The sequence below is a fragment of the Apium graveolens genome, chromosome 3 (genome assembly GCF_009905375.1).
Source record: "Apium graveolens cultivar Ventura chromosome 3, ASM990537v1, whole genome shotgun sequence".
In the NCBI taxonomy this organism is placed as follows: Eukaryota; Viridiplantae; Streptophyta; class Magnoliopsida; order Apiales; family Apiaceae; genus Apium; species Apium graveolens.
Genome location: NC_133649.1, coordinates 7,444,995 through 7,469,722, shown reverse-complemented (window position 1 = coordinate 7,469,722; position 24,728 = coordinate 7,444,995). Strand labels below are relative to the sequence as shown.

General features: G+C 39.5%; 3 protein-coding genes and 1 non-coding gene across 4 annotated transcripts; all 4 read right to left on the bottom strand.

Annotated features, from left to right (window-relative positions):
* Window positions 1–3,904: 3,904 nt before the first annotated feature.
* LOC141711559 (two pore calcium channel protein 1A-like) lies at window positions 3,905–8,712 on the bottom strand. Its single transcript, XM_074514102.1, has 7 exons — window positions 8,506–8,712; window positions 8,054–8,200; window positions 7,772–7,879; window positions 7,581–7,676; window positions 6,540–6,670; window positions 5,795–5,855; window positions 3,905–5,685 (listed from the first exon to the last, which is right to left on the bottom strand). The coding sequence occupies exons 1-7, from the start codon at window positions 8,635–8,637 to the stop codon at window positions 4,147–4,149; spliced, it is 2,214 nt and encodes a 737-aa protein (XP_074370203.1). The 5' UTR covers window positions 8,638–8,712; the 3' UTR covers window positions 3,905–4,146.
* A 597-nt stretch (window positions 8,713–9,309) lies between these two features.
* LOC141711558 (two pore calcium channel protein 1A-like) lies at window positions 9,310–15,806 on the bottom strand. The gene is made up of 7 exons (XM_074514101.1): window positions 15,537–15,806; window positions 14,439–14,585; window positions 14,158–14,265; window positions 13,387–13,482; window positions 12,226–12,356; window positions 11,171–11,231; window positions 9,310–11,013 (listed from the first exon to the last, which is right to left on the bottom strand). Exons 1-7 carry the CDS (start codon window positions 15,669–15,671, stop codon window positions 9,430–9,432), a joined length of 2,262 nt encoding a protein of 753 aa, XP_074370202.1. The 5' UTR covers window positions 15,672–15,806; the 3' UTR covers window positions 9,310–9,429.
* A 1,127-nt stretch (window positions 15,807–16,933) lies between these two features.
* LOC141711557 (callose synthase 12) lies at window positions 16,934–24,423 on the bottom strand. The gene is made up of 2 exons (XM_074514100.1): window positions 18,753–24,423; window positions 16,934–17,161 (listed from the first exon to the last, which is right to left on the bottom strand). The coding sequence occupies exon 1, from the start codon at window positions 24,078–24,080 to the stop codon at window positions 18,759–18,761; it is 5,322 nt and encodes a 1,773-aa protein (XP_074370201.1). The 5' UTR covers window positions 24,081–24,423; the 3' UTR covers window positions 16,934–17,161; window positions 18,753–18,758.
* On the bottom strand, window positions 21,047–21,127 carry LOC141716100 (small nucleolar RNA J33). Its single transcript, XR_012572829.1, has one exon. It is a non-coding gene; the product is annotated as a small nucleolar RNA J33 (small nucleolar RNA).
* Window positions 24,424–24,728: the final 305 nt, after the last annotated feature.

Sequence of the window (24,728 nt, the reverse complement as noted above, 5' to 3'; positions counted from 1 at the left end):
GAAACTTGACCTCCGCTGTTTTCTCAACATCCCCCGCCCGCGGGGGTTGTTTTTCATCTTTACCCTTGTCATCAAGTCCCCTGCGTCGCTTCACCTTGTCGATCCATTCTCCTAGGTGTCCAGCCTTGATCAATTCCTCAATCTCATCCCGCAAGTGACGACACTCGTGGGTGTCATGGCCAGTAGACTCATGGTAATCACAGTACTTCTTTTTATCTCTGCTTTGCCACGAAGTTAGACGGTCGGGCTTCTTGAAGATTCCCCTGTCCTTATTTACCTCGAAGATATGATCAATGGACGCCGCCAGCGGGGTATAATTGCTGACTCTTCTCTCGTAGTTCGATGGTGGGCTCCATTCTCTTCGCGAGCTCACAGAGTTTACCCTGTTAGGGCTTCTGGCGTTTCGCCGATAACCCGGACTTACAGATCTGTCCCTTCTCTTGGATCGCCCCTTGGAGTTATAGGTATCATCATTCTTTTTTGTTTCTGCAAGCGACTGCTCGATTGCTTTGAACGACTCCGCCTGTGCGAGCACATCAGCCAATGACACTGGGTCTTTCCCTTGTAGGTGTTTCCAGAAATCCGTCCCCACACGCAACCCAGCTATAAGCAATATTTTCAATGTTTCGTCAGTTGCACCCCTCACCAAAGTAGATTCTGCATTAAACCTCTTAAAATATGAAGTCAAACTCTCTCCTTCCTTTTGTTTCACATTAGCCAGCGTGGTAACAGGTGGTGTGTACTTCACCGCGGCTTGGAATTGTGTCAAAAACAAAGTTTTCATCTGTTCCCAGGATGTAATTATACCTGGACCCAGCTTTTGGAACCACTGCTGAGCGCCTTCTCTGAAAGTGGCTGCCAAGAGACGGCATCGAGCCAAATCAGGTACTTGATATACATCCATTTCAATGTTAAAACGCCCCAAGAACTCCACAGGATCAGAGTTCCCGTGGAAACGCAAGTCGTTGGTTGTGTTCCGGTATCCCGCGGGCAATTGCGCCTCCCTCACAATAGCAGCAAAAGGAGAAGGAGCTTGCGCTGTCGCCGTTACTCTTCCTCCCTCAAGATGGTTGAGTAACCGCTTGAGGTCGTTCACATTAAACGTTCCTACCCCAGGAATGGTTTGAACATTAGGCTGCTGGGGCTGCTCCGCGACTTGCTGAAATTCCCCTTGATCACCCCCCGGGTGTGGCGGAGGATCTCGCCGCCCCTCACCTTGAGGCTGCGGCGGTGGCATATTACCATTTTGGTTCTGAACGTTTTCCCGTACACGAGGTTCATCCTGACCGTGTCGAGGAATTTCGTCATTGTTCTGCATTCTTACTTGAGTCCGCCCGCCGTCCTGGTCATGAGGACGCGCCCCAGACCTATTACCAGTGACGCTGTGGGAAGCTACGGGGATAACGACGGGGATTTCTCCGGCGGAGTGTGTTCCACCTCTCCTACCATTGTAAGGGGCTCTTCCGTATTGATATCCCATTCTTCCCCGTCTATTCCTCTGATATCCCCGGTAGTAATTCCCGGGCCTTCCTCGCGGGGGAGCACGCTCGTGCTCGCGGTGCCGCGCCCCGTCATCCCTTTGGAATGCAGGGGGCACACGCGTTGTGTCACGGGGCCTCGCCTCTCCGGCGTTTCCTTCCCTTTGCCATTCTAGCAGCAACATTCTCAAATCGTCATCCTCCAACCTTATGCCAAGCCTCCTTTTCAAGGCTGAAAGATCCCTTCCTTCCTCGTCTTGGTTTTGAGCGTTCTCCGCACGACGACGCTCGTCCATCGTACGCCCAGACCTATGTGGGTGTGGCACTACCTGGTTGCCTAGGCTAGGCATTTCTCTGCCTTCAGTGTCCTCATCCGCAAGCTCCACAATAGGTTCTACGTCATCCGAATATTGCAAACGCCGTGGAGTGATTCGCGTGTGATCCCCGCTCCCCTGTGTATCTCCCTCAACTACAGGGGCTTTCCCCAAGGCATGACCATGACGGGGGAAACGACGACCTCTCCTCGTCTTTCGGCGCTCCACCGTACTCAGTCTTGAGTTAAAACTGTTAAGAGTATCCCCCATGTGATACAGTTGCTCCAATATATCAGCGTTGCTGATGAGAATTGGAGGTGTTCCCCCCACATCTGGAGCCCTCGGTGGATCCGCCATGTTTCTGGGAACGTAAGGTTCGTGGCGAGCATAGCGCCCCCCGCCTTCTTCTTCAGACCTGCTGTCACTTCCATCATAAGAACTTCCATCACGGTTGTAAGACATCTTTTCCTCCTAAGATTGCGATCTTAATTAGCCCCCCTCCTTCTAGCGCCAATTTGTTGACGGAGGAATTTGGTATCAACAAAGATTGAGGTTTCTCGCCGGAATTAAGATCTGTGACGGTGGTTCTTTGCCGGAAACTTAAGCGGTGTATGGTTGATTGTGGTTGTTTTAGGCTGAGATTGATCAGAGTAAGTGGTGGCTCTCTTATCAGCTCTCAACTTCTTACCCTCTCAATGTGCCTACGTACCCTTTATATAGGGATCAAGCCTGACGTAGTTCTCGTAGAACAAGAAGTCTAACGCGTTGAGACTTCTTACTCCTAAGCCCAGTAGAAGCCCATCCGATATCCATCTTCCGCTAGCTTTAGGAATGTCCAACTATGAGGCCCAACCGCAAAGGCCCAAGGCTCGTCCGTAATCGTAGGACTTCACGGATAGTGCATCTCCCTGCGCAAGGATAACACTCCGCTACAGCTATCTCCCTTGATTTACGAACGCAGGTATAGCCACGGTTCACCCCAAGTGCCAGACCCGTCCCTGTCCCCCGAATGAGGATAACCCACCAGATAACAGGACAGGTGATCCCAAGCTCTTGGGTGCAAAGTGCAGGATGACTCCAAAGTTCTCCAACGAGGACACCCGTTGAATACAAGAACAGAGCTCCCAAAGCACACACCAAAGTAAACCCCACATCCCCAACGAGGACACCCGTTGAATACAGGAGGAGGCCTTCAATCATCAGGCATACCCCTGGAGGCCTTCAAGCTTTTCACGGACATCCCCCTCCTTGACCATCTCAAGGAGGGAATTCTTCATAGAGTACCTGCAACAAACACATTAGTAAAAATAATCCTCCATCGCTCCTTTCCATGCAAGCTTTGTCTTGAACTCAACATCAAATGTACACAGATCAAACTCAGGACGCGTCCTTTCTAATTGGGCGCGTCCTAACTCCCACAAATCAAAACCTGTTTCCTCATCAATCGTTCTTTATAGCAATCAAAATCACAGGACACGTCCTAGAGCTTTGGGCGCGTCCTTAACCTCATCAAACTTGCAACATCCCCTCTAAACCATCATACACAGCATTTCGCCTCCTATGACATGTCCTCGCTAACTTAGACGCGCCCTAGAGCGCCCATCACCATAAGATTCCATCTGCCAAGCATTTTCATAAACATTGGCGCGTCCATAAATTCTGGGCGCGTCCTCCCTTGACCATGCACTCTTCTCGCTTCGTAACTTATTTCTTCCAAAGTAGGCGCGTCCTAAGGTACTGGACGCGTCCTCTCTTCCACAATGCAATATCGGGTTTGACTCTCTGTAAGCCGCATTTGACCCGAATCAATCTCAATGCCAAATTTTGGGTATAACAAAAATATTTTCCCAAGTTCCTAAAAGATTAGATGACATTTTTATTGTTGCACGTGCTTTTTATGAAGTCCATAGTGTATGCCTATAGGCAAAATGTTAAGCGTGAAATTTCATAATTTTACTTCATTTTGATTGATTGATATCTATTAATAATAGTGGACTCCTCCTGCATACACAAATACAAATACTATACCAATCAAAATAATCTAAACTTATAAGATTTTGCGCTTAGTATGTGCTTACAGGCACCCTCAATATCTCTGTGTATGAATTATGATCACCTTCTAATGCAAACAATATTCAGCTTTCTACAAAAGCACTAAATATACATACCAAAATTCATCATAAAATTTGAACATTAAATATATTCAATATTGACACTCACAAATATAGATTCAGTACAAACACAAAATAACATTCATTTAATACAGCAGCTGGTGGTTTGCAAACTATACTGGTGCTGGTGCCTGCCTATTCTAAGCCTCTTAGAATGAGAGATGAAGCAAAGATATAAGCAATTTAGAACTGTGCCTGTGCGTGCTGATCCAACTCGGAGCTCAACATATGACGAAGCAGAATATCCACCCTCCTAGTTCTTGTTTTTGTGTCAGCATAACGTCGTCGTGGATCCTTCCCTTCACTCCCCTCGTCGATGTCCTTATGTTTTTTATCGTCTTCCATCTTCATTACAGCAAAGAAGGCCTCCAAGACAAATGCTACTACAAAATTCAGAAGCAGTGGAATGGTCACCAGATAGAAGCTGACAAAGTAAATGTAAGACCAAGCAGAATCTGTCAATACTCTGTAGCTCTGCATCCATGCTTGCCAGTTTACTGTTACTAATAAATTGAACAATGTCACCATTCCGCTTGGGTAGTCATTAAAATTGAAAAGCAGATAGTCGTTATCTGCCATAGCCGTCGCTGCCAAATGAGGATTTTCAGCATTCACCAATCCGCCAAAGACCTGCACCCCTACAGAGCAATACATGCATAGCACACAGAATATAGTACCTAGGTATGGCATTAGACTTGGTATCAGAGTGATAAATGTCGCGACAAAGGCTTTGTAACGAGGAACAAAAATCAAGAGCCTTATTATTCGTAACATCCTTGCAATGAGAAGATAGCGGATCCATTCTCCATCTGAGAGAAATGGCAGGCCTTTAGGAGACACAAAAGTGGCTGTTTCAACAATGACTATGACCATGGTGATCATGAAATCAAAACGATTTTGACCATCCCTCCAATAGTTCTCAAACCCATAGGAGTAAACTTTTAGCGCCAGTTCCAGCAAATACAACCACCCAAAGACAAACTCAAGGTGTTCCCAGAACTTTTGCCCCGAGTTGTCTTGTATGTTGAGAGTTGTTTCAATAACAACAGTGACAAGATTCAGTATCAAAACAGATATTACAACGTATTCGAATTTGGGACTCCGTATAAAGGATTTCAGCTTCTCAGACAAGGGTGCACGATAGAATGAGAAATTTTCTAACCAAGGTAAGGAATCCTCCTTCTGAAACCTTACTGCTATGGCATTACAAATATCAGTAAATTCTTCCAAATGGATCCTGAAGTCATGAGTAGCATCCAACTCGTAGAATATTTTATCAAAATCTTCTTCAGAGATTTTGGGCAATGTGCTGTATCTACCAAGTTCTTTCAACAAAAGAGTACATTGTTTCTTGTGTAAAAAACCAATTTTATCTCTATCTATAATATCAAAAGCTTTTTTCAAAATCTTAATCTTTATACGATCCTTTGAAACAACTTGCTTGGCTAGCTGACCCTTAAAGCTATCATACACTACGGCAAGGATCAGGTTGGTGACGAAGTAAACAGCCAAGAGCACGTAGAGAATGAAGATCAGGGAATACCAGTGTGATGCTTTGTATGCAGGAATCCAGACATCAGGATTGTTGGCTGTGGTAAATAGGATGAACATATGATATGTTGTTGCACCAAATGAGGTAAATAATGTTTCTCCCTGTGCTGTATTCTCAAATATGACATATGCCAACCAACTTGAGAATAGCAGAAATAGAAGTCCTAAAACCTGCAAATGACATGCATTGGACAATCAGGTGAATCCTTTACATCAGTGTTTCAAACCAAGATAGTACGATAAATTTAACTCATTGGATGAAGATATAGCGGAGAAGTACCAGAACATTAAGGAATGTGGCAATCATTCCTGCAAGGACAGCCAAGGTTTCTCGCAGATCCCTGAAGTAAATAGTAACACATAAATTATAAGCAATTTAATCAGATTAATAAGAAAAACTTGTGCACATCACTAAAGGTTTCTGTTGTGAGTCTACTTTTGTCACATGAGTTCTTGTTTTTTATTAACACAACATGAAGTTCAATAGAGAAAGCCTGTTGGTAGATAGTTATTTTTTTTGATTGCATGATGAAGTACAGTTAATCAATGATATTACAGGCCTCAAGTTCTCCCTTGGTATTACTTTTTGAGTATGCCTGTATTACACTTATAATTCATGCAAAAAAGTATTGTTTATCATAAAAGAATCAATTTCTGGGTAAAGTACAATTACAGAAATTTGAATACTCATGCACACACATCTCTCCTGACACGTGAACCCTCAGCCTCTTATTACCAAAGAGGAGAGACGCGTTCACTAGGAAAAGCCTTGAAGATATCTTGCAAGAATAATTGCCATTACTAGATTGGATATACATGCCTTCCTAAAAAGAAGATGCATTGAAAGATTGCAGATTTCTAAAGATGAAGAAAATGTAAGGTTTGAACAAGTTTATCTTATCAGTATTCTACACATTTTGGCAGATTTAACTAAACTAATCAAGAATGGAAGATTTAGTCATGAAATCATGAATAGTATCTTATGAGTTCATGATTGGCAGATTTAGTCACCACTCACTAAATACCTGATGTTCAAAATGAAAAAAAGGACCCGCAGATAGGGTGCTATTCTGAATGGAAGAGATGAGAATGCCCCCAGAGATAAATATAGCGCATAGATGAAAACATCAGCGATCAGGATTAGCAGGAAAATGATCTGAGAAATCAATAAAAAGGTACAAATAGATGTTAGACAAGTTTTTTTCTAAAATAATTAGAAACCAGTGCCACATTTAACTAAACTAAACAAGAATGGCAGAGGTAACAAAAGTCAAGTTCAAAACTCCATCAGGATGCCTGATTTAATGATTGAATAAAAACACACAACAAGGTAAGATTTTAAACACATTAAACATCCAGTATAGGGAGCTGGGGAGATACCGCTAGACCAAGAGGTGTTGGGTAAGTTCATAAGTTTTGTACTTCTAAGAATTCATATTATATTTTGTAAAATCATGTTATGATTATGAGAAAGAAGTTATGGGATGACCACTAATATATTAGTAATATGTGTTGTTCTCTTAATCACTCACAAAGCACTGATACCTTCTAGATAATGAAGTATGTTATCACACATGCATACAAGAAATGGCCAAATGTATTTAGCAAAACAAAAGAAATGGCGAAATGTCTTTTACTTATAAAGTGCCTATAATCTGGAAGCAGTCTTTTCGGATCATCAGACATAAATGGTGATGCTTACACATAAGGTAAAGCAGATGTGGTCATGGTAACATCTCATTAGTAAGTAATATAATTACCCAGTATTCAGAAAAAGTTCAAAATTTGGCAGTGGACTTCTTGCACATATATGATGATGCCAAGTTAATAGGTAAAGCATGATGTGGTAATATACAGGTACTTCTGCACAACTATGTTAGCAATGCCTGTGACTGATCATAGCATTATGTCCAATTGAATCTACAAGACCTAATTACCTACATTTACTGAAAGAGATAATGTTATATCATGAAAATTTAGTTATATTAGGTTAACGAAGATTGCACAATAGACATCAAGGGCTGAGAATATTATAAGCTGCAGGAACATGACAGTGGAGTACGCACCTTTAGCTTATTAAGACGATTTTTCCAGTAGATACTAAACCCTTCATATGAAATTGGAAAAAGTGTATGTGCTATGAGAATAACAAGAGTAATTCCCTGCATTTGCAACAGAAACTCGTGAATTAGAACAACAAGTTAAAAGAAGTGAAACTTGTAATCCCTGTTATCGCAAAAATTTAACGACATCCTACCTCACATATAAGAGATCCAGTCCCATTTAAATAAGGCAGCTGTCCAAGAAAGTAGTAATCCCTGTTATCGCAAGAATTTGCTAGCTTCTGGTTGCACCATGATGGTTTCTGCGAATAAACAAACATTCATATAACCTAGATATGACTATACCAACTCTATGTAAATACGCTGACAGTGAATATATATATAGCATTTGGATCAGAAATATACTGGCATTTATAGCCCAAAGACGATAAAACACCATCTAAGAAATATCCATAGCACATAACATGTTGACCAACCTCGAGGAAGTTGAGATACAGCAAAGCAAAATGATTAAGGAACCAGATCCAATCAAATCGAATAAAAAAGAAGTAGACTTTCACTGCGTCTGCAAAGGTTGAATCATCATCAAGAATCTCCTCCGGTAGTCCCCTGCCACCTTCAGCCTGAAAACAGAGTACATGTACCATATTTCTCGAATTTTCAGTAGTCATGCATGCCAGTATCACTACTAGTAAAATAATGCTTCCAGCACAATTTGATGCAAGTCATACGAGACAAGACTGTACAAAATCTTAGTTCTATTTTTATTTTGTAAATACGTATAATTTGTAAAAGCATAACCAAAAATTGTTTTCTTTTACATATTGCACTTGTTCGGGTATTTGGACACATAATAAGGCTCTAGTAAAGTATAGAAATTGAAAGGAAGTGAAAGATCAGTAGAGCATAGAAGTGAGGATGAACATACGAGATCAATGAGTGCAGCAGCTTTCTCATAAGGAGAACCATATGCAATGGCGTCGGACCTCCGATTAAATGTGGGCAACCGGTGTCTCAGAACCGAACTTTCTCCACTCGGAAGTAGTAGATGCGTATCCATTGTCTTCTCAGCCTGCTCTCTCTGTTATTATAAGCTATAATATACAACCACAATGACCATATGGATGCTACTTGGAGTATATTTATACATGTAACTTATCATATTTGATCAAATGCTCACTCAATGTAATTAAATAAGTAATGTATGTTAGTTAGACATGCGACTAAGAGCCAATACATCAATCTACAGAGAAAGCATTGAATTCCATGCAATGGTAGATAATATATGTATGAATGACGTAGGGAAGAAGGCGTCATTCAGTAGGTGTCAAAGGAGGCACAGGGTCAGAACAGGGCTTAACATTGAACTTTAGGTTGTTAGGATTTTAATTAATCAATTAGACAAGTCTACACTCAACTAAACAACTAATTAACAAACTAATCTTATGTACCTCGTCGTACTATAATATTCATTAGAGCACCAACTGCAAGTATTAGTGCTTAAACATATGTACATTACTTGTAAAGTTGTTCATATTAAAATGTACCATGGTAGAGAAACTCGGGTTTACAAATTATGATTTGAATGAAACTGGATTAGAGGGAGAGTCTAGAACAGCAAGAGGATCAAAGAACAGGAGTTTCATCAGCATACCTTAGCTTTGCCAAGGAAGTGTTAATTAATCAAGCTATGACAAAATTTCAACAGCTACAAGTGTAGACAAACATAAGATTAACTAATAAATGTAGGATTTGGCGGTTTATAGTTTATATGCTTCAAATTGTATTTGAACACAAACATAGACATTACGTGCATTGCTATTCTAATATAGTACATGATATGAAGCATGATTTAAGCATTGGAGTTGGAGCACTCTGCCTGCTCCTCCAACTCAGAGCTCAACATACGATGAAGGAGCGCCTCAACTCTCTGACTGCGTGTTTTTGTGCCAGCATAACGCCGTCTTGGCTCCCTTGCTTCACTCTCTTTGCCTTTATGATTATCCTTTCCTTCAATTTTCTTGTCGTTATCCTTACATTTCTCCTCGTCTTCTATATCCATTTCAGCAAAGAACGCCTCCAAGACAAATGCTACTACCAAATTCAGTAGCAGTAGAATAGTTACCAAATAGAAGCTAACAAAGTATATGTAAGACCAAGAAGAATCTGTCAATACTTTGTAGCTCTGCATCCAAGATTGCCAGTTTCCCATCACTAATAGATTAAATAGTGTCACCATACCACTTGGGTAGTCATTAAAATTGAAAAGTAGATAGTCATTATCTGCAAGATCCGTCTGTGCCAAACGGAGGTTGCCAGCATTGACCAACCCGCCAAAGATCTGCACCGCGAAAGAGCAATAAATGCATAGCACACAGAATATAATACCTAGGTATGGCATTAAACTTGGGATCAGAGTGAGAAATGTCGCGACAAAGGCTTTGTAACGAGGAACAAAAATCAAGAGCCTTATTAGTCGTAACATCCTTGCAATAAGAAGATAGCGAATCCATTCTCCATTTAAAAGAAATGGCAGTCCTTTGGGAGAGACAAAAGTTGTTGTTTCAATGATAACTATAACCATGGTGATAACAAAGTCGAAACGATTTTGACCATCTCTCCAATAGTTTTCAAACCCATACGAGTAGATTTTTAGCACCATTTCCAGAAAATACAACCACCCAAAGACAACCTCAAGCTGTTCCCAGAACTTCTGCCCAGAGTTATCTTGTATGTCAAGAGTTGTTTCAATAATAACAGTCACAAGATTCAGTATCAAAACAGAAATTACAACATATTCGAAGTTGGTGTCTCGGACAAAGGCTTTCAACTTCTTGGATAAGGTTGCATCATAGAATGGGAATTGGTCTAACCAAGGCAAGCAATCCTCCTTCTGAAACCTTACTGCTATGGCATTGCAAATATCAGTGAATTCATCAAAATGAATCATCTTGTCTCGTTTACCATCATCCAACTCGTAGAATATTAACCCAAAATCTTCTTCTGAGATATCCGGCAATGTCCTGTATCTGCTGAGTTCTTTCAACAAATGACTACACTGTTTCTCGTCTAAATAGTCACGTTTCTCACTATCAATGAGAGTAAAGGCTTTTTTCAAAATTCCATTCCTTGTACGATCCTTTGCAACAACTTGTTTGGCTAGCTGATCCTTAAAGCTATCGTACACAACGGCCAGGATCAAGTTGGTGACAAAGTAAACACCCAAGAGCACGTAAAGAATGAAGAACAGAGAGTACCAACGTGATGCTTTGTATGCAGGAATCCAAACATCAGGATTGTTGGATGTAGTAAACAGGATAAACATGTGATATGTAGTTGCAGTATAGGACGTAAATATCGTTTCTCCTTGTTCTGTATCCTCAAATATGACATATGCTAACCAACTTGAGAACAGAAGGAATAGAAGTCCTAAAAGCTGCAATTGATGTATAGTAGAAAAATAAGGCATATCCACTACATGTTTACACAAGTGTTTCAAACTCTCCCAACACAAACAAAGCAATCTTACTGCCAAAATGGATTACAAGAATGGTACCAAAACAAACTAAAAGAGAGATATAGTAGATACGTACCAACACGTTAAGGTATGTGACAATCATTCCAGCAAGGACAACTAGTGTCTCTCGTAAATCCCTAAGTAAATTATAACAGAACAACTATGAACAATATAATCAGATTAAAGAAATTATTAATGAGGAATGCTTGTGCACACTTCTAAATTTTTTTCTGTGGTACGTTCAATATATATGTTATTAGTCCTTTTTACATATAACCAAAAGCCATAATTAAACACTTCCAACTCATGCACTCCTCCAAATAGAGGTGGCCAAATGTGCGGGTTTGAACCGCACATTCGGTACCGGTTCGTACGGAAACCCGTAATTATTCGGCCCGAAACGGGCCGGTTCAAATCCGCACAATTCGTTAAATTAACCGAGCCGATTACGAATCCAATATTGGAAAACCGAGCCCGGACCGCACAATACTAACCCGGCACGGCTGCAACCCGCGCGAGCTGCACAAACTGCACAACCCTCACAGCCCGCATAGCCCGCACAGCCCGCGGGTGAGCACACACAGATTGCACAGCAGCAGGTCTGGAAATTAGCTTATTAATACATACATACATTTACAAATCTTCACTGACTCTCTTACTTTCTATTCTGTTTCTCTCTAATCTCTCTCTGACTCTCGACTCTGCCTCTCTCAATCTCTCAAGTCTCAATTAACTTATATTTTTTTCTTTTATTTCCGAAATTCACAGACACACACTCATCACAATTTACAGACACAGACAGTGACAAGGGCCAGTGGCAGTTAGTCTAGGAAGAAAAAAATGTAAATTCTGCCACAAAGTAATATCTCCTCACAGCACAACAGAACGTTCAACAAAGACAGACCATACTTTGAGTTAACACCTTCAGTATGATTTTGTAAATACGCATTGATGAAAAGGTATTCAGTTTGTCTGACATAATCAAATTTATATTGTGATGCGAAATTTCTGAGAAAGAAGATGACAGAAAGGGTAGCAAAATTTTGCAGGTGAAGTATCATAATTTTTTACATGTCTGAAGTATAATAATAAATCACGAATACTTTGTGGAAGATTTAGGGTGACTAATACCTGATGTTTAAAATGAAAAAAGCAACCCGGACATAAGGCGCTAGTCTAAATGGGAGAGAATAGAATGCCACTGGCGAGAGATAAAGCACATAAATGAAAATATCAGCAACCAGGATTAGCAGGAATATGATCTGAGAAACCAACAAACCTATATTAGACAGGAAAAAATACACAATAGAAATCAGTACCATCTTAAAGTGGCCTAAGAAAGAATATTTAAGAATACACACAAGTCAAGTTTAAAACTCCACTGCAGACAATTCAAGAAATCTTTACACTACCAGGATATGTTTGACTTCATGCTTAAATTAGCAATGCATATGAAATACATAATTTGGTAAGATCATATTATCCGATATATTATGTGTTCACAAGTTTTTTTTATGTAATGTACTCAAGATCATATTATTTGGTAAACGAATGTAAAGACCGTGAGAAAGATTCTGCACGCTGACTACTAATATATCAATGTTCAATTCCACCATTTGTATTATCTTCTCACCTAAAATGCACAATTTTTTATATCACAACGTATCTGAACAAACATTCAAATTAATACATTCTAAATCTTTTTACGCTGCTTGTATGAGTAATATTCAATTTTAAGAGTGCTTCATAATTTGGAGTCAGATTTCTTAGCTTCTTTTTAAAGCTTATTGAGATTAGGTATTACATATATATTAGTGATTTCATATACAATGCCAGATTTTTCCTTTGTTCCTATTGATCACTTCAGTTGGAGATTTCCCCTATATCTCAGAACTAATTATGCACGCTATACACACACAAGAATGTTAACATAATCGTTTTCCTTAATGAATCAATTACTACCGACAAATATCTTTCAAATTACTTGCAAAAAATGAATGACTCTAATTAGATATTGTATTTCCGGATTCAAGGCAATGCCTGTAAGCTGTAACTGATAAAAGTAAGACAATCACAATTTGCTCATTAGAGCAGCTTTCCGATGTCCAATTAAACCTACATGACCTGAGAACACTTGTATATTGTAACTTGATGAATACCAAACAAATAATTTGGAACAGAACATACTTGTATTCTTAAAAATTAAAAATATTAGGATAATAAGAACTGAAAAACAGATATTATGACTTAGGAAAAATATAAGCTGCAGGAGCATGATAGTGGAAAACTTACCTTTAATCTATTAAGATGACTTTTAAAATAGAAATTAAACCCTTCATATGATATTGGGAAGAACATATGCACTATGAGAATAACAAGAGTAATTCCCTGCATAAAAGTGCAGAAATTCACACATTAAAAAACAAAGTTATAGAAACTAAACTTGTGAGTGCATGACAAGAAAGGGCAGCTAACCATCTCATCCAGAGGAAGGCCTTAAATGGATTTTTACTGTCATACGAAACTGAAACTAACAGAGCGAATATAGTCAAATAAGGAAATCACACCCAAAATTCCTTTCTTTTTATTGGTCCAATGTCCGACTACAACTTTTCCGAAAGTTATGTAGATTATACACGCTCATATGAATGTACGACCTATAGTGCAGATTTTTTACTATCAAGTCCTGGAAACAGTTCTGTTTTTAAAGCTTATAATCACATTTGAACCTTAGTTTCTCAGAGACAAACCTTTGGACTACAAGTTTAAACACGGGGAAAGAGACTATATATCTTACTATCATGGCACACATTAGTTCTTAGAGTCCCTTATATTATATATGAATCCTTGTGGTTAATTTGACATTTTGAGTGAGTTGGAGCCTACTGCCTACTGTTAAGCTAGTCGTAGATGCATCTCGTTATCTACTTACATTATAAAATGAACTTTTGAAGCTGTATAACAATGACTCTGTAAGAGTTTGAGGATGTATTCTCAGTTTCTCGGGCACTAAAACTCTGGTTACAAATGATGAGATTTTCCACAAATAGAAAAGACCTTTACCTCGTATATAAGAGATCCAGCCCCGTCTAAGTAAGGAAGCTGGCCAAGGAAGTAATAATCCCTGTCATTGCAAGAAATTGCTAAATTCTGGCTGCACCACAATGGTTTCTGCAAATGTATTTAAACAAAATTAAAAATAAAAACTGAATACAACGACGTCAACTTGATAACTATAAACTGGCACTTAACAAAAAATTATGTAAAATTAGAACTCCACTAGCACATATAGCCCAGAAACTATATCCATCTAAGAATATATGGCACAAAAAAACTTAACCAACCTCCAAGAAGTTAAGCAATAACAGTGCGAAATAATTAAGGGTCCAGATGAAATCAAATCGAATGAAGAAAAGGTAGAGTTTTGTGGCCTCTACAAAGGTCGACTCATTATTAAGAATCTCCTCTGGTATTCCAATGCCATCTTCCGCCTGAAAAAGTAAGTGCATGTCTCATAATACTGGAATTTGCAATAGTCATGCAATAGTGCGTGTGTGTGCAAATGTATCTGTGTGACTAAGAGACATGAGTTACTTGCCATTTTCAATACCGGTTGGACATTATGATATACTCCAGATACAACTGTACTTTATTCTAGTATACCCAGTGTCAAGCAAAGAACCAAATGAACCTCTAATGTATATTATTTGAAAAATTAGGGTGAATTAGAGAATCAAAACCACAGCACATCTCATATTTCTTCCTGTCTATATGGTAGAGGTTTTTGACCTTTTTTAATCTTTCCCCTCTTTGGATGCTTATTACCTATACCAGAAAAACTGTGCAGTTTTTGCTGTCTTAACGACTCGATTTACTTGCTGAACCATGTCAGGGACTCAGGCATATGCGAATCCAAGAATTTAGCATATGGCCCGTAGGCTAATGTCTCTTCGTACTTGTTGCCTATAACATAGTGATCTAGCTTCTGTCTTGAAGCAGCGCATCGGTACCAGTTTATGGCGGTAGACAAATCCAAAATGTCTCAAGTCTGAGCTATAACTTTATCATGTATAATGATAATTATTTTTCTTTGTCTAAGAATGACTAAGAACGTGTATTTACTTGTCATGTTCAAAAACTTTGCCCAAGAAATTAATAATCTCATTCTGTACAACCTTAAAAATCACAATTTACATAATACTAACTCAGTAACTAAGTTGTGTTTAGTGAATTGTAAGTACGTCAACACCATACATTCTTTACTTCTAATTCTCATATTCACAGTGAATCCAATTTATATTTTTAATGAATCTCTTATTATTATCGATATAAGTGAATTCCAGATGTTTTTAGTAACATGCCTAGAACAAAAAACAGTAATATAAGGTATAGAACTGATCAAATGGAGGGGAAGGAGTTAAAGAAGTGAGGATGAAGCATACGAGATCGATGAGGGCAGCAGCTTTTTCATAAGGAGAACCACATGTAATGGCATCGGATCTCTGTTGAAAAGCAGCTGACCTTTGTAATCGTTGACCCGAGTATCTTCCTCTACTTAGTAGTTGCTGTTTTACCATTTCTTCTTCCCTTGTTCTTTCTGTTTCCTCTACTCCTCTCTCTCTCTCTCTCTCTCTCTCTCTCTCTCTCTCTCTCTCTCTCTCTCTCTCACACACACACACACACACACACACAATTCAACAACAATGGCAACACTATACACTAAACCTACTCTCTCTCTCTCTCTCTATTCAACTATAATGTAGGACTACTACATATATGCAGAGCAGGTATATATATTATAGTAAAACAAGAGTTTGAGATCAATACACAACAAGATTCGGATCCAAACTGTGTTTAAAAAATACTATAATGCTACCACGTAGTGCAGAAGATGTGATTTTGGTACCAGGGCTGTGAAAGGTGCCAACTACAAGTGGTCAAAACAGGGAACACTGGCATTAACTTAATGGTTTAAGTAGGTTTCTTCTAAATCTGTGTCTTCTTAAAATTATATTACAAATTGCAAAACAATTTGCTAATTGCTGTAGCATTATCCACTCCATTGCTTGGCAATTTGTTATTTAATAACCCGCCAGATCAGAATATGCTTTGAATATGTTGACGTTACATTCACAAAGCTCATATTGTTTGCAAATTTATATTTTAAGGCTTATTGTCGTTGCATACAGCTTTTCACTTGTCAGAAAAACATTTGGTAGATTTTAAAACTTATGTCTGAAAAGACGTTTTTGGTCTAAAAATTATTTGTTAATAAAATCATGTCCCCTTGTACTTTTGAAAAAATCTGTTAGTTTTCAGCTTTTGTAAGAAATAACTATCAGTTTCACCTTCAAACATTCTCAAAAACATTATTTATATATATTATATCTCAAAATATTCATAGATTAAAAAAAATTACCAAACAATTATCTAATTTTCCTGACAAATTTTTTTCGAGAGAGAAAGATTGCCCTGTAGATGGACTTGAATATTATCCTACAAATTTATAGAAACTATTAATCTTCATAATTTTTAATCCAAAAAAATTGTCACGTTACAGAAATATAAATTATTGCATTTTATAGAAAATATTACTGCAACTCAAATACATACTTTTTAAAATTATTTACCCGCTTTATTTTTTTCGAATTAGATATCGACGTTCGTACAGTGTTTGTGCTAGATGTAACTTAATCGAGATTCAAGATTTCAAAATGTAACATTTTTATTAAAATTATGTACTTTCTTCTGACAAGATCAAGCTTATACTAGTTTAATTTTATTTTTAATACAGAAAAAACAAGAATTGTTTAAAAAAAACAAAAAGAAAACTGATACAGATGAATAAAGCTTCTTGAAACAGGATACTGAATTTCTATTTCAAAAGAATAACAGGGATTAGAGGGACAATCTAATTTTAAACAGTAGTCTCATATTACACCTCAGCTCTGCAAATCAAAAAATATAGTAATGATTTCTTTACTGTTACCTCTGCCTGTACAAATTTCAATCTCTACATTACAAAACAAGAATTGGTCAAATTGCCTCTTCAGTACCAACTTTCAGCCTGCACAAGTCATCAAGGAAAATGTCAATTAATTATTTAAAAAACAAGGAAACTGTCAAAATGTATGCACTATGCACCAGCATGTAAAATGTATTGCTAGTTGCTAATGCAAAAATTAACTTGCCAGGTCTTAATGACACATCAAGGTCCAAAGTCAAATAGGAAACACCAATTATGCCACTTGAAATCAATTTAAATGAAAATCAAGCATACTTACATGGTGTATCCCACCAATGCCTTGCCCCTTACCCTTTGTTTATTCTGATTTCTCTATTTAGAATGGTTTAACCAAGGAAAGCATATTAATGCAACTTAAATCATGGATGATGAAAAGGTGAGGGATGCATTATTAACATTTAGGAACTTTTCTAAATTTGAAATATTTGGACTATATTGTTATCAGGACACGCTAAAAGTTTCCGACATAGATGTGTGTTCAAGTGGAAGACTCATCGGTAATTAAATATTACATGTTTTTGGCCAAAATGTAGTGTCAAGTGTCATTACACCATACCTGGGTCCGGCTATCAAGTTTTTGACACATAATGATAGAATTGGGTTAACAAAATACTTGGATTGACCTGACAATCTGGTTCAAGATAAACGCCAAGGTTAATCTCAGCTGATCCTTTTTACAAACGAACATTAACAAGTGTGTGCAAAGAATTTGCAGATCCCGGTTTGGTTGATAAACATTAATAACAACAAATAAAAAGTTCAAACCCACAAACTCAGTACTAACAAAACTTTTAGAAGTGCGAAGGGGAGGAAAACCCTAAACAATAGTTAGGATTACAACATTAATACTGTACTACTTTTAAGGAAAAGAATTAGGGAGCCCCTTGGGACCTGAATGATCTCCAAAAACATTGGACCACGCGAAAAACTTACTTTTAAATTGCCAACTGAAAGAACCAAGGTTAACAAGCACTTTGGACGATTACCAAATGAAGAAACGTTATGGGCATGTAGACATGAAGCCAGGATGTACATCCTATTGAACAAATACTTAATAATACAATTGTTTAAGCTCCTGATTTTTCCAAACCATGGTAAATACTTTAAGTAGAAACAGTAACTGTTACTGATATAAAACTAATTTTTAAATCTTGAACAAAATTAACAAGCAGCGTAAAACGAAATGGCATATCGCAATTTATAAGTGTTGGCCAAAGAATTTAATAGCTAACAGTGCGTTGAACAGAAGATTTGCAAACACTTTAAATAACAGAAGGTCACATAGATCTCAAAGTTCCAGAAAGCCTAAACAAACTTCTGATAGAAACATTTAATTGGGACCTCACATAAAACTATTTGGTTTGGACATAGATGCCAAAACTCACATGAAGTAGAAATAATAAAACAGAAATTACCTAATCAATCTTATAGAGCCATGGACAAAGAAACTAACCCTAAAAATAGTTAGAGCAATCAAGAACAATTTTAAATGGATATAAAAACTTCTTTTACACAGAAAGTCCAGAGATATCAAATCATAGTAATCATATCATGTAGATGCGTCATGGGTACTTGCAGAAAGGTAAAACATAATATATGGAAATTTCCGAGGGAAAAAGGAGATAAGACTGACCTCAAATCACATATCAGTAGATTTTTTCCCTGTCACAATCTTGTTTATCTGCAATCCCCTACTGAATGCTTCATTAAATAATATCCTTGTTTGCATAGACTGGAACCCAGGCAACCATGACAGCACTGCCACAGGGGTCATGATAATCACTCCAAACATTATATCATACATACGAGCGACAGAAACAACAGTTTCCCAAATCATAGTGTCCTGCAGAAAGGGTCGGAGTACTTGTGCAATAGAAATAAAACCCCAACCTGTGGGAATAAATGCCAGGAGACTAGTGAAGATATCCACAAATTTGAACTCGGTGAACTGGAGCAAAGCGATGATCACAAGCACGACAATGATTATAAGGAGAAACTGGACCAATCGATAATAGATATGTTCTCTTGCGGCATATTTATCCCGAGCATAAGCTACAGTAGAATAAACTGCAAGTGCCACGCCCACATAGATCCAGGAAAGCAAGTAAACAAAGATGCTCCTACTCCCATCAGAAATACCAAGTTGGTATACAACCCCATACTGGAAAAAGAAAAACCGGAGGTCCAATATAATTTCCAGAAACTTTCCCCAAAGACCTGTTGTTCTCAAGTGATCCTGCTCCTCATACCACCATCTTTCCCAGCCCTGATCAGCTTTAGCAAACACACCACCGCGGAACCAAATCCAGTTCATAAATTCATCAAAGTCATACACCGTTTTCAACCAATCAAAACCAGATGGATTAAACAAGAAAGGGGCCATCATCCATGAAATCACCAGGAACCAACTCGAGATGGTCAACGCAATGTAAACGAAAGTTCCTTTAGCTACAGCACTGTACGCAGCATACACTACAAGTATCAGCCCAAGCTCAATAGCCTTTACAAAGTGACTGCGTGCATAAAGTCTATAGTTTTCAGCAAAGCTTTTGTGCTCCACCACAAAACCACGGCCAGTGGCCCTGTACTTCGCACCACCATGAAGAATAGTTCGCCCGAAATAGTGCGCACGAGTTCCCATGGAAAATGTGAAGAATACTGATGACAGCTGAAGTTGCATAGTTATAAAATCCCAAATTGCTGAAAGAAAGCCATGCTCCAGAGAATTTTCCACCACCATTGGCAAGGCAGTGAATAGGCCAAGTTGGAGTATGAACTGTTGATTTAAGATAGCACCAAGAGCTTTATTGTCTGCAGCATCATCTGCAGCATTCGAACTCTCTATCCCACTTAAAGCAAGATATAGCCGACCCCACAAAAATGCATAAACAGTGAGGATAATCATTGTTGTACTCAAGAAAAACCCTACAGTAGTGTAGAAAAATGATAGCATTCGAAAAAAATCCAGCCTATGTCCCAACCTATAGACTTCTCTGCTGAGAACTTGCTCCCCATTTCCACTAGCAACTTTGGCTTCGAACATGGCAATTTGATTCAGTCCAACATCCCTCCCCTTGCCAACTTGAACGTACTCATGATGAGTAACATTCCCGCCTCTCAATGTGCAGCTGAAGCCTGCAAATATGTCCTCACTGATATTGATCACCCTCGAAGCTTTGCTTATCCCTCCCCTCGTTAAGAACCAGAATCTATCAAATACATCTGGATGACCATAGTGCATGCGTATTTTGAGAGGGTTCGCCAAAACACGTTGTCCCAAAGTGACAAAACTAGTCTCCTGGGCTGACATAAACCAAGCAAGAGATGAAACGGAACCAGTAAAAATGTGTTCCCGAACTCCCAAAATAGTAGGCTTTCTCAAACCATAATAGTGCCTATACTCCTCCAGAAGATTTCGCATTTTAAGTGCTTCCTCGAAATAGTTGTCCTGGTTCATATCGATGGTCTGAACTGCATCTCCTCTAGTGAAGATAAGAGCGTGGTTTTGATTCTCTGGCTTTCCCTCCCCAAGCTTAAGCGGGCCAGGTAACTTGACTCTATATATTTCCACTTCCTTCTCCAACTGTTGGTCATATTTCACCAAAACAGAGTAATACTCCATTCCACCCATTTCACTTCTCCCTACGGGAACCTCATCAACATAAGCAACCCGAAGAGCTTCGTTGTTCTTCATCAGATACAAAATATCTTCAGCGTGGGGGTCTTTCTTGGCCTTTTGAGTCCCATATATCTGGCAGGCGACCACATAGGTGTATTTCATCAAAGCAGTTCCATACTCATGTCCTTTAAACAACAAATTAACTGTACTATCTGCCCTACTCAGGCTTCTTGCAGATTGTGACCTTTCTGAGCGGAAACTATCTAAGCTACGGCTACGCCCCATTGAAGCAAGTTCCCGTGACCCTTCCCTGATATCCATTTCTGATGCAGAATCCAGAAAAGCTAGCATTTTAAGAGCACGATAATAGTACATCATTCCCCTCACTGTCCGAGCCAGTGTCTGCCCTCTATAAGATGCCCAAAGGCGAAGGTCTCTTAGCTTGTCACTCCATATTTCATCATTTTTAACCAAACCCTCTCTTCTCATTCTCTCCAAGAAATTCTCCCATTCATCAGCATATATTGTCTGCAGGTAATACAAGGTAGAAATCCCATCTTCATTCTCAGTTCGAAGGTTTTCTTTGCTATAGAGCACTTCTTCATTGTAATAAGGGGTCAAAACACTGAAAGCCATCATTTTCTCGACTTGGGGAGCATGAGGCATGTTCATAAACAAAGAGTTGCTGAAGAAGGCAATCCGGCGTCTAGCTTCTAGATTTTTCGGGACATTATGCATCGAGTCCCGAGACGTAAGAATAGTGTGAAGGCGTCTAGCCTGGCGGTAGAAAGTTTCATGGTCTGCATCTGGCAATTCAACAGCGTTCTCAAAAAGCAAGCTTTCACCAGAAACTGTCCTTCTTGGAGCCAACCCATCCTCCCTTAGCATATCTGCAGTCCTTTTCTCTTTAAAAAAATCTCGAATAGCAGTCTCATATAGGGCCTGCAAAATGTTCACAATCTTGTTGACGTCTTTGTTGGGCTTGATTATCAAGTTGAGCAGGATGATCAGCTTCGCATGAATCTTGGTAAGCGCTTTCAAGTTGAATGTTTTTGTAAACTTCTCATTCTGCAGCGAGTGATCAATTTCTTGAAATAAGACTGTGATAATGGAATGTTCCTCCACATCATATTTTATAATATGCAGTAACAAGTGTTTAACACAGTCATATGCTTCAATAACAGCACAACGCCTGTACTCATACTTGCATATTTTATACCAGAGCCACTTATCAGGAGCATCTACTAACTCCTTCGCTTGGCTTAGAGCGAGGAGCAGCTCATTGCACAGAAGCAAGCAAGGCCATCGGATGACCCTTACATTCCATGTATCCTGGGGCAGTTCCAACAGCTCAACCTCTTGATCACTAAGGATATCTTCTTCCCTAAAGGTCAAGATTATCTCATTCCATATCAATGCAAATTTGTTTGCTTCTACCTGGCTCGATTCAAGCTTCTTAAAGGGTCGGCCAAGGCCATACCTCAGCTTCAACCTGTTAATGGCATCCCGGAACTTGCTTTTAAGAGTTCCCCTAGCATTCATTAGCTGTTCCTCGGGCATAAGATTAAATTGAATTGCACTAGCAAAGAACTGGAATCTTAATCTCAACTGCTGCATGTTTCGTATCTCGCCCAAATGCTGGAACAACCCAACTCCAGCACCAACAAATGACGAGTATATGGAGTACCAGATCTGTATATCCATTAAGTAGATTAGAACCACTGGAAGCCACAACAATCCAACTGCGAATCTGTTGCTTTTCCCGAAGAACTGGTGCCACTCGTAATTCACATCCTTCATGTCTAACAGGGCCTGTGTCGGGTTAACCATCGGTTTGACCTGCAAAAAGTAACTGAAGCAAAATTTTGTAGCCAGGACGACAATCCAGAACAAAGTATACTTCACATTGTCCATAAGTCCTTCCCTAAGGCCTCGGCCCACAAACGACCTGCTCTGGAACCACCACGACAGCATGTAAAAAATCCTCCAATTTCGATTCTCAATAAAATTTCTAATCCACGGTACTATAAACAGCGCTAGTGCCAGAAGTTCCGGGATGACATAAACCAGTGCAATCTCAAGAAAAGTAACCACCTGGTTATTCACCTCATGTTTTTCCCACTTCCCGTACTTATTCTTCTCCTTAACTATCCTCCCGTAGAAAACCCCAAAAATAAGAATCCATATAGCAGCAACAACACTCTTCAACACCATCCTCACACCAAGCCACAAAGTCTCCCTCGTAACCAAACTATACTGCATTCCGGCATCAAGAATTGACTGCAAAAACCTCAACCCACTCCAAGTAATAAACACCGTCAAAAGCGTAACCTGCACACTCCTCTCCTCCAACGCTTGCCACGGATACTCCCTCTCCTCCCACGCAACAATAATCGCAGCCTGAAGAAACAAAATCAACATAATCCAAAGCTTATCAAAACTCCTAAACAAATTCCAAAACGACCGCTGCTCTACAAACCCCGTCTTCCCAACCCTCTTCCCTCTCCTAACATCGGCCACGAAAAAATTACTCCCCTCATCTAACGGCCACTTCAACTTATCAAAACACCTCCTACTCCAAAAATACTCATTAATATCATCATAATTCCGCCAATTCGAATGAGGAGCAGTCCCATTCCTACTATTCTCCACCTCAGCCTTAATCGTTTCATAAATAGGCGTAACAATCCTATTCAAAAACGCATTCTCCCCCGATACACTAGGCAAAATGGGCCTCCCCGTATTCTCATCAATATAATCCTCAAGTATCTTATTCAATTCCATAGCTAAATGATGAAAAATAAAACAAATACATTCCGGCATAAATCGTAAATTCGCAGACTCACCCCAAATCAGTAGATACAAAGATACATACAAAAGCTCACGTCTTTGATCGGAGTGGGCCCCACGGGAGCTATCAGAGATCCAGATATTAGGTTTCCGGCCAAGAAACGAGCACCAATCGGAGTAGTTTTTGAGCAATTTCCGGCGGAACCGCCGGAGAACGGTGGGGTCCAGTGAATCGATATTATCAGGAGGTGGGGTCAGGCGCATCTGAGCATTAGCTAAGTGGAGGACTATGTGTTCGCGTTGGTTGCGAACGTTGTCGTTTTGAAAGCCGAAAAAAGCGGAGAGCCAGTCGAGAAGGTCCATGTGAGGGAGCCATGGGGAGAAAGGGGGTTTACGGAGGTCGCCGACGGCGCGTAGGGCGGCGGCGGCGGCGCGTACTTCGGGGAAGCGGAGGGAGGGGTGGTCGGCTAAGAGGTCGTGGATGGGGATGATGTTGTAGGGTTGGGGTTGGACCGGGTCGGGTCGGGTTGGACCGGGTCGTCTGGGATTCATAGCATCAGGTCAGTGTAGACAGAGAGAGATTTAAGAGAGTGAGAGAGATTGGGAGAGAATTTGTGTTTAATGGCAGGAGAGAGAAAGAGAGAGTTTGTAATGGGGAGAGAGAGATTGGGAGAGATTTTGAGAGAGAGAGATTGACAGAGAGAGAGAGGGGTGGGGAGAGATTTTGAAATTGTTAAATCTAGAGAGAGGGGGGTTTAGAGAGAGAGAGAGGAGAGAGGGTAACGTGCAAAAGGGGAAGTGAGGTATGGATTAGCAGACAAAAGAAGGGAAATTGAAACGGATTTGAAAGCGGAAAGAATAAGATGGAAGGGGCCGTTTAACGCGTGGGGATACAGTGTGTGTGGGTGGGTATATACTGTTTTTTTCTTTAAGCTAGCTAATGGGTTTCAAAATATGAGAATGCGGCGGGTTTTATGATTAGTCAAGGAGATCGCCGGCAATTTACGTGCATCATGTGTCATTAATAGGACTAATCTCGGTTATCGAATCGGCCTATCTTTTAAATAGTTCGTAAATATTTGAGACTGATTCCATAAATTGTCCATAATTGTTTCGATACATGTAAGGAAAATGTTATTTTTTAAAATATTTTTTCTATTAATTGATTATACACGTACATCCAGTAGTCAAACTTTTGAC

Excerpts from the sequence above, each read along its gene's own strand:
- LOC141711558 (XM_074514101.1), bottom strand. The coding sequence starts at position 15,671 with ATGGTAAAACAGCAACTACTAAGTAGAGGAAGATACTCGGGTCAACGA. Across the intron at positions 12,357-13,386 it reads GTCATCTTAATAGATTAAAG|ATCATATTCCTGCTAATCCT; the intron begins GTAAGTTTTCCA and ends TTGGTTTCTCAG. Across the intron at positions 11,232-12,225 it reads TTTTTCATTTTAAACATCAG|GGATTTACGAGAGACACTAG; the intron begins GTATTAGTCACC and ends TAATTTACTTAG.
- LOC141711559 (XM_074514102.1), bottom strand. The coding sequence starts at position 8,637 with ATGGATACGCATCTACTACTTCCGAGTGGAGAAAGTTCGGTTCTGAGA. Across the intron at positions 7,880-8,053 it reads TGTATCTCAACTTCCTCGAG|AAACCATCATGGTGCAACCA; the intron begins GTTGGTCAACAT and ends GTTTATTCGCAG. Across the intron at positions 6,671-7,580 it reads ATCGTCTTAATAAGCTAAAG|ATCATTTTCCTGCTAATCCT; the intron begins GTGCGTACTCCA and ends TTGATTTCTCAG.
- LOC141711557 (XM_074514100.1), bottom strand. The coding sequence starts at position 24,080 with ATGAATCCCAGACGACCCGGTCCAACCCGACCCGACCCGGTCCAACCC.